The 14,992-nt window shown below is 44.2% G+C and overlaps 1 protein-coding gene across 1 annotated transcript in view; it reads left to right on the top strand.

Moving 5' to 3' along the window:
- The first annotated feature begins 12,543 nt into the window (after window positions 1-12,543).
- Window positions 12,544-14,992, top strand: part of RBPMS (RNA binding protein with multiple splicing) — a 158,542-nt gene continuing 156,093 nt past the window's right edge. Inside the window, exon 1 of the mRNA XM_012649834.1 lies at window positions 12,544-13,141. Coding sequence (XP_012505288.1) covers window positions 13,056-13,141 — 86 coding nt within the window. The 5' untranslated portion in view covers window positions 12,544-13,055. The remainder of the gene's footprint in view (window positions 13,142-14,992) is intronic.

Here is a 14,992-nt window from a genome sequence, read left to right on the forward strand (position 1 = left end):
CTGGTCTCGAACCCCTGAGCTCAAGCGATCCTCCCACCTCGGCCTTCCAGAGTGCTAGGATTACAGGCGTGAGCCACCACGCCCAGCCAATATGTATATTTTTATTTAATAACTATGCATATTTATTTAATTAAAAAAAGAAAAAGGCAAATACCGCATTAGAAAAATTCACAAAGAGATGATAGACCTATTTCCAAGTAGTCATAGACAGATGAAAAGATGGTCAGCCCTGCTAACAATCAAGAAATGCAAATTAAAAGAATATTTTATTAATTTTTTCACCAACAGATTGGTGGAACAAAGATTTCTCCAGTGTTCAGAATGCTGCAATGAAATAGGTACTCTTAGACACTGTAGGAATGAGTGCAAATTTTATTAATATCAACTTCCTAACAAAAAACAGCAACATATAAAATGTGCTTACCATTTAACCTAGTAATTTCTTTAGAATGTGTTCTAAGGAAATAATCCAGCAATGTAAAAGATGTTTGTACAAGGATGTTGGTCACAACATTGTTTAATATCAAAAAATTCTCAACAACCTAAATGTCTACCCATATAGAACTTGTGCACACAGTAGATTCTACAAAGCTTTTAAGAAAGATAAAGTTGGAAAAAACTAAATGTCTTCATATGGATAAATGTCCATAATATATTTTTAATTTAAAAGCATTTGTAGAGTATTAGTGTATAATAATGCCATTAAACATATATTAAAAACTGATAAAAAGCAAACTTAAAACAATTAAATTAATAAATTGGTTGAAACAAGCTGTTCAAAGAATATATTAGACTTAGATGAATATATCCAGTCACTAGTTTTGTGATACAGGGTATTTATCAATGACCATATCTACTACATCTTACTTGTCTTACATTGAATTATACAGAGGGGTGCATCTTTTTAAAATTTATTTTTTAAATTACAAATAAGAACTATATATGTTTATGGTACACAACATGATGTTTGGAAGATGTATACATTGTAGAATCAAGCTAATTAACATATGCATTACCTCAAGTATTTATTTGTAGTGAGAACACTCAAAATCTTAGCAATTTTCAAGTACACAATACATTGTTATTAACTATAGTCACCATGTTGTACAATAGATCTCTTGAACTTATTCCTCCTGTCTAAATTGAAATTTTGTGTCCTGTGATCAATATCTCTCCAGGCCCTGGTAACCGCTCTTCTACTCTCTGCTTCTGCAAGGTTGACTTTTTTAGATTCCACATATAGGCGAAATCCTATAGTATTGGTCTTTCTGTGCCTGGTGTATTTCACTTAACATAATATCCTCCAGATTCATCAATGTTTTCACAAATGATAGGATTTCATTCTTTTTAAAGGCTAAATAGTATTCCGTTTTGTACATATACCACATTTTCTTATCCATTCCTCTGTTAATGAACACGTACCTTGATTCCATATCTTGGCTATTGCGAATAATGCTGAAATGCAAATGAGAAGGCTGATATCTCATCAACATACTGATTTCATTTCCTTTGGATAAATACCCAGTAGTGGGATTGCTGGATTTACTTTTAATTTTTTGAGGAACCTCCATACTGTTTCCCATAACATCCATCCACTAGTTCTATACCTTTTTGGCTGGTGAATGTCCAATTTACATTCACTATGGTTAGTCATCCTCAAGAAAGGCACACATTTTAAAGTGTTCACTTAGGACAAAAATTACAGGAATGCTTATGATTACCGGAAGCCTAAATTTACACACACACATAAAATGGTCCAGTTTTCCAACTTTTCAGCCATTGGTGCTTATGTGACCTCATTAGCCATGTTTTCTGCCTTTAAAAAAATGTATATATTTACTTTACACATAAGCTGATTTGATAAAAACTTTTTTCATATGAAGAGCAATAATCTTCTAATAAAAATTGTAAAGAGATGCCTGTTTTTCTTTTTCCTGTTGGATATTCCTAAAAAGAGGGGAGAAATGTAAAATGTTAATTTCACAATAAAATTGGAAACAAACAAAAGAGAGGAATCTGAGAGCAAACCACTTTCCTTTCGAACTATCCTCCTGGTGACAGCCCCATTTTCACTCTTACTTTTGGGGTGGCAGCTGCTGCCAAGGCTTGTTTTGGGGGGTTCTGCAGCTTTAGGTTGCTTCTCAATTTTCTGCCAGCAGGCTTAGGATTTAGTTTTCTTGGTATTAATCTGCTTTGTAGCTCCCCAAATTTTATTGCTGTTGTTTTCTTTCATTCTCTTTATCTTTGTTAGTTTATGCCTTAAAATAGTGCAGATGACAACAAATCCTTTGAGTGTTGTTATTAGAGGCTTGGGGAGGATCGACAGAAATGTGTATGTTTAACCTGCCATCTTCAAACAGTAAAATGTGACAAACCATGGGAAAGTTGTGGCATGGTCCCCTGTTTGGTGCTCTTAGCCGCTATTAATTTCGTGTCTGTTTCTTTTTCGGCTACTCTTTCTCCTCATCCCGTCTAAGCAAAGATATTTCCTAAGATTCTATTCTTTGATACCTTATCATTTATGCTCACCCATGATTTCTCTTCAGATGGCACCCAAATACATGTACAGGTTGAACATCCTTAATCCGAAAATCTAAAATCCAAAGTGCTCCAAAATCCAAAACTTTCTGAGTGCCAACATGACCTTACAAGTGGAAAATTCTACATCTAATCTCACGTGACGGGCTGTAGTCAAAATGCCTTCAAAACCTTGTTTCATGCACTAAATTATTAGGGGTGGCTAATGGTGGTGGGCGTGGTGGCTCATGCCTGTAATCCTAGCATTTTGGGAGATCAAGGCAGGAGGATTGCTTGAGGCCAGGAGTTTGAGACCAGCTTGAGCAACACAGTGAGACCACCCTCTACAAAAAAAGAGAAAAATTAGCTGAGCATGGTGGTGCACAACTGTAGTCCTAGCTACCCAAGAGACTGAGGCAGGAGGATCACTTAAACCCAGGAGTTTGAGGTTGCTGTGAGCTATGATGACACCACTGCAGTCTACCTAGGGCAACAGAGTGAAACTTTATCTCAAAAAAAAAAAAAAAAAAAAAATTGGATAAGGCCGCATTATCTCCTATCACTTATGGGCTACAGACCCGCTTTCCAACAATTAGCACGATCCTGACATTAGCAAATCTCACATGCCTGTTGCTGAACTTCTCAAGTATCTATACAACTAGTTCTACTCCTGACATGCTTTTCTTTTCTTTTCTCCCTCCTTCCCTCCCTCCTTTTTTTTTTTTTTTTTTTGAGTTAACATTCATCACCCTGTAAGTCTTGAAACCTGGCCCTGATCCTCTACATCCAATCATTTATTAAATCATTTGGCTTCCCCCTTGGAAACAGCTTTCCTTCCCATCCTTTCTTCATTGCTGTCCATGGACCATTCAGTGTCACTGCTTCCCCTCTCCTGTCTTGCCTTGCTCACGTCTAGCTTACTAGCTACTAAAGGGCAGTTCTTAATAATAACTAAACGGACTAAATTTTCAGTCTTATCTCCTAACACTCACTCATAGGTTCTCTACATTCTAGACAAGTAGACTATACTAGACATTTAGAATTTATAAATTTCACATTGGACACTTGACTGTTTGTAAGTGACTCTAATGGCCAGACACTGGCTAATTTATCATTTTCCTGAGGCACAAATTTGGATCCCATGTGCTATAAAGTTAGTGATAAGGAAAAGTCACCTAATCCTAAACCTGCCCTGACAACTGCTTGACAACCACCCCTCAATCTGGCTTTTCTGGTTGTTTTCTACTTATCATCATGCAGTCAGCAATTTTTATTAAGGTCTGAAGGGACTGTGTATATTTTACAATCCCACTTTACTGTCTTTTAGAAGAGAAAGGTTATGCTAGAAATGGCATTTGCGATTTTGTTGTTTTAGAGATCTAACTCTTATGTCAGGGCTGACTATACTTGCTAATCCTTGAAAATGCCCAGTGGTTTCTGGATTCTAGAGCCTTCCTTACACCGTTCCCCACCCCAGTGTTTAATTATATATTGCTGCAAGAGTAACCAGCCCAAGGCCCAGGGGTTTGAAACAATAATCATTAATTTGCTCACAAAGGTGGATGCGATTGGGGCAGGTTCTGTGAAGACAGCTTGTCTCTGCTGCACGTTGTGTCGACTGAGGTGGCCAAACACAGAGGATCCACCCCCAAGATGACTGACTCACAAAGCTGGGTGTCGGTGCTGCGTGCTGGCTGTTGGCAGGGAACTCACATGAAGCTCAGGGTGGGGGCTAGGGTGTGAATGTCCTCCGCGTAGTCCTCTCCAGGTGACTGTTTGGGCTTTCGCATTACATGGAAGCTGGGTTCCAAGAGGGAGGAAACAGAAGCTGCCAGGATTTTTGAATGTCTAGGCTCAGAATTCCCAGAGTGTCAGTTCCTCTGCATTCTGTTGGTCAAATCAATTACCAACTGCTCAGCTCAGATTCAAGGGAGCACACATAAGCTCTATCTCTTGATGGCAGGAGTGGCATGCATGTAAAAAAACATGAAATTATTTACAGCTGTGTTTGAAGACTGGCTACCACCATTCACCCTGGTGGCCACACACTGAATGTCCCTCCCATATGAAAAGCACACTTATCTCTTCCCCCAATATACCAAAATATCTCATTCTATTATACACCAGTTCATAATCTAGGACAGGGGTGAGCAAACCACAGGCTGAGGGCCAAATCTGGCTTGTGGCTTATTTTTATATAGCCCCTGAGATAAGAATGGCTTTTATATTTTTAAAGGATTATAAAAAACAAAAACAAAGAAGAACATCCAATAGGGATCACGCATGTGGCTTGCAAAATCCAAAATATTTCCTATGTGGCCCTATACAGAAAGTCTGCCAACTCATGGTCTAGGATATTGTCATCAAGTCAGGTCCAAGGGCAGATGTAGCTCCTTGGGTACGTTTTCCTTGAACTATTAACATGTCCTCAGAACTAGGTTCTCAGACATAGGAGCCCAAGGAGCCATATTTCATCAGATCATTTGATCTGAAGACCAGAAAACTAAAAAGACAAAGTATCTGGTCCCCACATACCCAACATCTAATGGTAAGGTAGGGATAGAAAAATCTATAATAGACACTTCCACTCAAAAAAGGGAGAGACATGGCAGAAACTGGTCCACAGCAATTCTGAAACCCAGCTAGCCAAATAACATCAGTTCCTTGAATTAGGCTCACTCCTGCTCGTGATTCTCGGTGGTTCTTTGCTCAATCTGTTGAGTCATCTTTCCTTTTGGGGATAGCTTATAACTGCAAATAAGTATCTTTCTCAGCCTGCTTCCTGCCTCTTCTCATTTATGAACAGTCTGTATTTCAGTGCAAGCTAGTAGGGATCCTTACTTAAAAAGCCATGGGTGTCTTATACGTCAAGTTATTATTATCTCCCTTAGACAAAAGCCATAGTCCAAGAGAGAGCCTTCTCTACCTATGGCCAGCGTGAGACTGGTGTGGGGCCACACCCTTTAGATTCTTAGAAGCCCTACTGTCTTGTTGAAGGGCTCTATGGGATACTACCTTAAACCTTTCTGAGGCATCAAATTATCTATTTCTGCATAACAAGTTACATCAAAACTTGATGACTTGAATCAACAAACTGTTATTATCTCAGTTTCTGTTGGATAGGAACCCAGGCTATGCTTAGCTATCGGGTATCTTTGTCTCAAGGTCTCTCAAAGGCTGAAACCAAGGTGTCAGCTGGAGTTATGGCCTTGTCATAGTCATTCATTCTGCTCCTGGCCCCTCCAGATTCGTGTCTTTCTCACATGTAAAATACATTCATTCCAACCTAACAGCCCCAAAAGTCTGAACTTGTTCCAGCATCAACTCTAAAGTCCAGAGTCCAAAGTCTCATCTAAATATCATCTCAATCAGATATGGGTGATACTCAAGGTACAATTCATCTTGAGGCAAAATCCCCCTTTAGCTGTGAATCTGTGAAACCAGATAAGTTATATGCTTCCAAACTATAATGGTGGGACAGGCATAGGATACAGAATCCCATTCCTAAAGGAAGAAATTGGAAGAAAGAAAGGGGTGATGGGTTCCAAGCAAGTCCAAAACCTAGCAGGGCAAATACCACGAAATTTTTTTTTTCCAGAATATTACGGGGATACAAATGTTTAGCTTATATATATTGCCTTTGCCCCACCTGAGTCAGAGCTTCAAGTGTGTCTATTCCCCCAGACAGTGCGCACCGCACCCATTAGGTGTGTATATACCCATCCCCTCATACCCCCTCCCATCTGCCCAACACCTGATGGGATGTTAGTATACTATATGTGCACATAAGTATTGATCAATTGATACCAATTTGATGGTGAGTGCATGTGGTGCTTGTTTTTCCATTCTTTTAATACTTAGTAGAATGGGCTCCAGCTCTATCCAGGATAATACAAGAGGTGCTAGTTCACCATTATTTTTTGCAGATGAGTAGAACTCCATGGTATACATATACCATCAATACACGAGTGGATTAATACCATGAGATTTTAAGGCTCAAGAATAATCCTCTTTGGTTTGATGTCCTGCCCTACTGACCCACTGGGGTCCAGCTCTGCGGGAAGTCTGACCTTTTGGCTTTGTGGAGTAACATCCAAGTGGTTCTCTGCAAGAGCCTACTAACACAGCTCCAATCGATGGTGGGGCCACCCAAGGTGGAGAAGGCCTTGTCTCTCAGCCCATGCACTCTGAGCCTGTGTTGGGAGTAGCAGTCCTGATAATCTCTGAATCACCTTTAAGGTCCTTCTTCCCTTTTCTTGAAGGATAATGCATGTTTGTAGCCTTCCTTCATTCCCTCCCGTTTTCTCTGTTTCCTTTAGTCCCAGCTGGTGGTGTTTCTGCTGGTACAATCCTGTGGCATCTGTTGAGATGGCTGGTTAGGTCTGTGGTTCACACCCACACTTATCTCTTTATCAAATGGTCGGCCAGTCACGCCATTGGTATTCTTTTCTGAACACACTTTCTCATCTTTTGTAATGTGGACAGACTGAGAATTTGTCAGTCTTTAAGTTCTGGTTCCTTTTTGCTTAATAATTCGTTCTTCAATTCATTTCCTACTTCTTGCATTCTACTTTATAAACATTCAGGAAGCACCAGGCCACTCCTTCGACACTTTGCTTAGACAAATCCAATTTCTTTTCTTGCAAGTTCTACCTTCCACAAAACACCAGAACGTGAACACAAGTCAAGTTCTTTGCCACTTCATAACAAGGATGGCCTTTCTTCCAGTTTCTAATACCGTCTTCCTCTTTCCCATCTGAAATTTTACCTGGCTTTTACTGTATATATATTTCCCAACATTCTGTTCATGATTATCTATGTATTCTCTAAGAATATGGAAGCTTTCTTTACAGCTCTCCCCTTTTCTTTCTGAGCCCTCACAAGAATTACCTTTAGCAGTCCCTTCACCGCAATCTCGGCTTTTTGTAGCACGTACCTCAAAACTCTTCCAGCCTCTACCCACTACCCAGTTCCAAAGCTGCTCCCACATTTTCATTTATTTATTATAGCAGTGCCGCACTTCTTGGTATCAATCACTTAGTCAGCTCAGGCTGTCATAACAAAATACCACATAAAACAACAGATATTTATTTCTCAGTTATGAAGGCTGGGAAGTTCAAGATCAAGGTGCTAGCCAATTCAGTTCCTGGGGCTCTCTTCATGGCTTGCAGATGGCCACCTTCTCACTGCGTCCTATCACGGCAGAGAGGAAGCCCTGTTCTTATAAGGGCACTAACCCCATCATGGGGGCTTCACTGGCATGACCTCATCTAAACCTAATCACCTCCCAAAGGCCCTACCTCCTAACATCATCAAACATTTAGTCCAAAACAGGCTTCACCTAAAGGCTCCACTTAAGGAGGGTTCGTTTGCAAACTTACTCACATGGTTGTTGGCAGAATTTAGCTCCTCATTGGTCTCTTGGCTGGAGGCCTCCACAGTTCCTCGCCACACTGGCCCACACTTAAGTGGAGGGGATTGCACAAGGGTTTGAATACCAGGAGTTAGGGACCATTGGGGGCTATTGTAGAGGCTGCCTACCCAGTATATTCTAGATACATCCTTTGTCTTGAACTTTACCCATGGCTGTTTTCCTGGTAGTACCCTGGATTTGATCTTTGCCTCTAAACCATTTCTTGTGTTAAGAGTTAAGTCCTCTAGAGAAGTTAGGAATGAAAAATAGTTTTATTAATATTTCAAATCCAGCAAGTCCTGGCTTCTTTATGTTTCTTCTAAATTCTGATGGAAAAGGGAACAGTTCCTTTTTTAGCTCACTTCTCTTGTACTGTATCATATGCATGAAAAAGAAACCATCCAACCCTTTTGATGTTCTATGCAGAAATCTCCAGAGCCGTATCCACATGTTCAGTAGGTACCTTCTCCAGCTTTCATTTATCTGCAGGCTAGTTTGGCTAATTGTTCTTCCAATACCCAAATCGGACCCCCTTATCTCCAGCCTGCAGTAACAATTTTCTCGCTGTCCTTTCCTAACAATGTTCTTCAATAACCAGACTCCTCAAGGTTCTTCCAGCTTCCATCTTCCACCTGATCCCAAAGCCACTGCCATGTGTTTCAGATTTCTATTATTACTTCTAGGTATGCAGTTACGTTTCAGTTAGACTTTGCTGAATAACAAACCACCTTAAAACCTAGTAGCTTAAAACAACAGCATTCACTTTTTGCTAACAATTTTTGCAATCTGGGCAGGGGTTTGTGGAAAAAAGCTCATCTCTCTTCCACATGGCACCAGCTGGGGCAGCTCAGCCAGAGCTGGAGCATCCACTTCCAAGACAGCCCACTCCCGAGGCTGGTAAATTGGTACTGGCTGTCAGCTGAGAACTCAGCTGGTCTGTAAGCCGGGGACCTGGACGTGGCTGATTGGGTTTCCTCAAATGATTGGAGGGAAGTGAGTGGATTGCAGAACTCTTTGGGAGGTAAAAATCAGGGGCTGTTGCACAACCACGTGAATATACGTACCACTATTGAACTATACACTCAAAAATGATTAGGATGGTAAATTTCACATTATGTGTCTTTTGCCACAATTGTAACTAACTAAATAAGAAAGATCAGGGGAAGATGGTGATCACCTGGAGGTGGGTGGGGGTAGGGTAAGGGAGAGAGGTGTCAAGGATGACAAAAACCAATAAAACACAGCCCCTGGCCTCAAGAATGTCTCTGGCCCAGCACAAGAGTTAACAGGCAATCAGAACACATGTGGTAGACACTGCAGCTTTCTGCTGCAAAGCTAACATAGGTACAAAGCCCATGCCATGAAAATAGCCTCAAAATAGACCTTTAATGTTTGTAATTCCCAGAGACAGACATTTGAGACATAATTATGGGTTTGGATTTCTTAAAGCAAGCCTCAAAATGAACACTGCCAGAGAAACAGAGATGAGTAATAAAAACTACAGGTGTATACAATATTTCCCTTTCAACCTAACCTTGCAGACTAGATAGCAACGGGGTAGGGTGGTGGGCCCGGGAGAAAACAGATGTCTTTGGGTCATTAGCCCAATTTTCCAGGACATAAAATCCCTTTGTTGTCTTATATTCTCCGTATGCCCAGAAACTATTGCTACTGAGGACATCTCACTTTTGAAACTTCCTTTCTTGGAAGTAGTAAACAAGTCATAAAGATCATTTATATCCTGATTGAATATACATTTTTCTTCTCTCCATAAACTGAGCCTCTTTCCCCTCAATCACAACATTTTATAAATAGTCAAAGTCTGTTTAGAGATTTCCCTTGGGTCTTCTTGGTAATTAAATATTATTCCATTGTTCTTACAAATCAATCTAAACCATTTTTTCACATAAAGGACAGAAAATGGGAATCCTTATTTCCCTGACATCTTATCCCATCCCCATACACTTTTCTGAAAACACCTTGAAGGTCATCCTCACCAGATATCCCTGCTTTATTGGTAACTTTATTGCTCAATGTGTAAGATAATGGTGTAATTTTTATCTGTTATTTCTTGAAATCTTATCAGTTGTCCCATTCTGCCCAAGGTCTCTGCCCATTATTTTGCAGGGAGGAGACCCTAGATAAAGACCACCGCTAAGACCCTGCCTAGTACCCTTGTGGTGGCTCTCCATTCTGAGATGCCACTACTAATTCAGTCCTTCCTGCAGGATCTTGGAAGGATCCGATAATGTCATTCAAACCTGAGAATCAATAAGTGATAAGACTTAATGTGCTCATTCATTAAAAAATGATTGAGTGCCTACTATGTGTCAGACACTGTCTAGATGTTGGAAACACAAGCATGAACAAGCCAGGCAAGGATCCTCTCATGGAACTTATTTTTGTTTCTTATCCCAGAGGTTTCTGACTTTTAACAATGGACAAAGTCCTGGCTTGGCTTAAAGACAAAGGAATCAGGTTCTATGTTTGGAATGAAGCCACATTTCCTTGGGCGGGGGTAGGGGAGGTTCTCCCAGCATCCTGAACTCGCACAACATATTCCACTTACTCCTAAGTGGGGTCTGACATCAAGGACTAGATTAATCGTCATTTTTCTTGGGACTTTGCGAGCCTCCAACAAGACCATGCCTTTCTGTGGAGTATCTTTGGTCACAGGCAAGAATAGCTGAGGACAAAGTGTTAGCATCATTGGCCAGCGCGGGGGCCCAAGACCACCACTCAGCTATTGCTCAGGAAGACATTGCCCTCTCGTGGTTCCTCCTATCACTGAGGGAGGAGCTGGCAGTGGAAAGGGCTGCCAATGGACACAATCAACACAGCAAAACACACAGGAAGTTTCCAGATCAATTGTAGCCTTGACTCTTCTAAACTTCTTCAGTTGCAGGTTCAGATAGACTCTTATTTTCACCCAGCATACACTTTTGTTCCTACAGAGAGAAATGACATTATGATAGCAATTAAAGAAACACATTTTTCCCCCTATACAAATCCTTTTTCAAAATCACCAGACCCCCAAGAAAAACCTAACATGTAAATCCAAGTATCACTACTGTTTTTCTCTACATAATGCCCTTAAAGCAAATATTTGCTCTGTTATTTGACCAGGGATTCTGTGATTATGTTGCCGTGAAGTTGTTTTGGGGTTATCTTGCCTCCACGCATTCCCTAAAGGCAGGGACCTTATCTTCCACTCCCACAGCCACCCCCGACCCATCCCCAGCAGCGCGTAAAGAATGTCTGGTGGGGGTGGGGAGACAAACAGTAAGCAGCGTCTGGTCAGAAGTTGTGATTGGTGTCGTGCAGGACGGGAACAGCATTCAGAGAGGGAACTCCTGGGAGAGCTGGGTGGAGCGGAACCTACTCATACACGGAGTTGTCAATTTATAAGTTTGTAGCCGTCAAGTTTAAAAGCTTAAATGATCCAATGTTGGAAAAACTCCCAGGGCCCAGGAAAAAATGGAAATTTCCTTAATGAGAATGTTAGCTTTCACGTGTTGTCAACCTAAACTAAGCAAGAATGGGTGCCAGGTGCCTTAGCTCTAGCAACCTATAATCTCTCCAACCCTGGCAGATGTAACTACTCGCATCTCTCAGAGAAGGAAACAGAAGCCGCGCAGTCCTGGGAGGTTGTTGCAAATGCCGAGGCCCCTTTCTTGTTGAAGATCATCGGCACAGACCTCCAGTTCTGCTTGCACTGAGGAATATTCACTTAGCCAACAAATATTTATTGAGTGCCTACTACATAGCAGGTAAACCCTCTAAACGGCTGTGGGATTAAAAAGATAAACAGTCTTGTTTTCCAGGAAGGCGCTCCCTGAAGAGTGGGGGAGCCGGCTAGGTAAACAGTTCCAGAAAAGTCTGGTGAGGGCCCTGAGCGGAGCCAGCAGCGGGTGCGGGGAGGGCTGCGAGGCGTCGCAGGACCGGCGTTTGAGATAGGGTTGAAACTGTACCCTGAAAAAGCCGGGCCGGAGGGGGCTGTCCCCGGTGTCACTCGAGTTCTCTCATCCTGTCATTTGAAGCCGGCGACTCCGAGGGGATGAATAAGGGTCTCCACCGGCACTTTAGAGAAGGGGAGGCTTGGGGACAATGGGTGCCGATCCCTCGTGAAAAGCGGGCGGACAAAAGTAGCACATGCCAGGTCCCGGTCCTCGCACGGCAGGGCCTGGGCCCCGAAGCCCCTCTCCCGGCTCGTGCGCGCGCGGACAAGCGAGGTGGCCAACTCGGGTCCCGCTCGGACGCCGGGGCGCCAGGGGCCGAGGGAGCGGGAGGACCCGGCCTTCTCCCCTCCGCCGCCGCGGCCCTCGCCCTCCGACCTCCCGCCGAGCCTGGGCCGGGGTCGGCAGCTTCCGCCCGCGCCCCGGCCCCTCCCCGGCGCGCGCCATCCGGCCGCCCGGCCGCCGCGCTCGGCGCAGCCCCTCCTCCCGCGGGGGGCTTCGCCGTCCCCCGTCCCGTCCCTCCCGGCTGGAGCCGGCAGCCCACGTCCAGGGAGGGCGGAGGGAGGAGGAGAGGGAGGGGAGAAGGGAGGAGGAGGGCGAGAGAAAGGGAGCCGCTAGGATCCCGTACTTCCAGAGCCTGCCTGGAGCGCGCACTCAGCGGCTCTCGGGTGCCAGCGTCCCAGCCGCGGCCCGCGCCCCGCTGCCCCGCACCTCCTCCTCCTCCTCCTCCTCTCCGGGCACCCCTCGCCCCCTCCTTCCTGCGGCTGCCTGGCCCGGCCAGCGGCAGCCCCCAGCCCCAACTCGGCCACATCCCCAACTCTCCGGGCTCCCTCCTGGGACGCGCGTCCTCGCCCCATCCTTTCTTCCTTCCTTCCTTCCTTCCTCCCCTGGCGCCCGCCCTCCCTCTCCAGGTCTCCCTCCCGGGGCCCGTTTGTCTCCGTCCCCTCGCGCTCGGCCCGCGTCCTCGCCCTGCCCCGTCTCTCGCTCGCACTTCCTGAGTCGCCCGCGCCTCAGCCTCGCCGCGCCCGGCAGCCGCTGCCCCGCTCCAGCCCCCGCAGCCCGCGGCGCCCGCCCGAGGGAGCCCCGGCGCCCGCGGAAGGCAGAAGTGGGCGAGCGCGCCCTCGCCAGCCCCGCGCCCCAGCCCTGCCCCGTGAGGAAGGACCGGGAAGATGAACAACGGCGGCAAAGCCGAGAAGGAGAACACCCCGAGCGAGGCCAACCTTCAGGAGGAAGAGGTACAGGGCGGCTCGGTGCGGTGGCGGGCGCGAGCGGGGACGGAAGCCGCGGGCTTTCTCCACAGCGCGGGCGGGCGGGCGGCCGGCGGGGCGCGGGTCCCGGGCAGGGGCGCCGCGGTTGAAGGGCTGGGAACTGCCCTCGCTCGGGACACTGCCCCGAGTTGTGGCGCCGGTGGGGTGGATCCGGCAGCGTGTGTTTTTTGCGTCCACGCGCGTCTGTGCGCCTAAAATTGCGTAACTCCAAGGACTTTCCGGAGACTTTTTGTAAGTATAATGCTCAGCTTTGTTTGCCCGGGGTTTAAAAAGTGGAATCGAGAGTTGACTCCTGGGTGACCTCAGATTATTGGGACCCGGACGGTCAGGACTTAGTTCTGGGCTGTTCTAGGTTTGGGGCTGGAAGTTTTGTGTGCCTGTAGGGCGTGGGGGTTAAGGAAGAAATTGGGGGGAAAGTTCTCGTTAAAAGGCACCTCTGTTCCCTGCCCCCTTCCTTTCAGTGTTAAAAGTTCTTGGTGAAATATCTTTCTAGCCCAGGCATTTTGGATTAATAGATAACTCATCAGCCGCATTCTTCTCTGATGAGTCAAAGACCCCGAACCTGGGCGATTAGCTTTTGTAAGTTTAGGGGCCACGCAGATGTGGGAGCGGAATAGAAGGGTTAAAAACTTAACAATTCACGGAGTGCTCATCGAGGATGTTTTAATAGGACTTTGACTTCTGAGTATAAACTTTACGTGGTGTGTCTGTGATAGTGGGCTCGGTGCGGTTGCGGAGCGTTCCTTTGGTGGAAATTAGTAAATGTGGGGAAAGTGGGGGAAGTTAGGAACAAACGTCTCAAAATTTTGTAGTTAGGATATTGGCAGTATCCTATCAAATGACTCTTGTTCCTACAGGTACATTCTCTGGAGTCCAAGAAACCATTTTTCCTTTACTTTTTGAGATCTCGCACAGTTGAGTTCTTAAACATTCTATCAGGAACTTTAGAATGTGTGGAGATGCAGGAAGGTGTACATCTCAATGTATGCCCTAAAAAGGATTTTTACAGGTATTGCATCCTGATACAGAAGGTGAACACAGAAGGTAAACAGATTCTAAAGAGGTTAGGATGTTGAGATTATTGTTCAGATACCGTGTTGTGTGCAAACTCAAATTCTCATAGTGAAACCAAACATTGCAGGAGGAATTCATTAATGCATAAGTCCTCTGCACATTGTTCACTCGTAAAATGGGAACTATTTGAATGGGGAAGATAGAAGAGAAACCTAAGACCACGCAAAACAATGCAAAAAAAAAAAAAAAGATTTTACTCTCAACACAGTGGTTGGTAGTGCAACCTAGGTGAATTGCATTAAGCCGAAAATTGCCTTCTCACCTGAGGAAATTGCCTGTTTTATTAGGAGGTATTATTTTGAAAAGTGTTCTTTATTTACATACGTGCTTTGTATCTACAAATGTAGGGATAGTACTGATAGTTCTTTTTTTTTCTTTTTTTTTTTTTTTTAAGAGATGGAGACTTGAATTGCAAATTCCACTTTTTCCTTGAACCTTAACTGGCTACTTTGCTATTTTATTTTCCCTTATCACTGAAAATTTTTTAAATGATAAGTTTCCTTTTTTTTTATTGCTATATTTAACCAATCCACTTAACACATTAAAGTAATCATTGCTTCAGAGATGTTCTATTTTGGTTAGATAGGCAATCTGTTTACTTCTTAAGGGTAAGAATGTATTGTGTGAAACCGTCCTTCTCCGCTCACCCAGTTGAGAAAAATTGTAGCTGGGAAAAAAGTTAATCAGGCAAAACAAAGATGATGATGATGATGATTTTTTTTTTTTTTAGCAATGGGTCCTTGCTATGTTGCCCAGGCTGGATT

This window comes from Propithecus coquereli, unplaced genomic scaffold, assembly GCF_000956105.1.
Source record: "Propithecus coquereli isolate 6110/MARCELLA unplaced genomic scaffold, Pcoq_1.0 Scaffold304, whole genome shotgun sequence".
Lineage (NCBI taxonomy): Eukaryota > Metazoa > Chordata > Mammalia > Primates > Indriidae > Propithecus > Propithecus coquereli.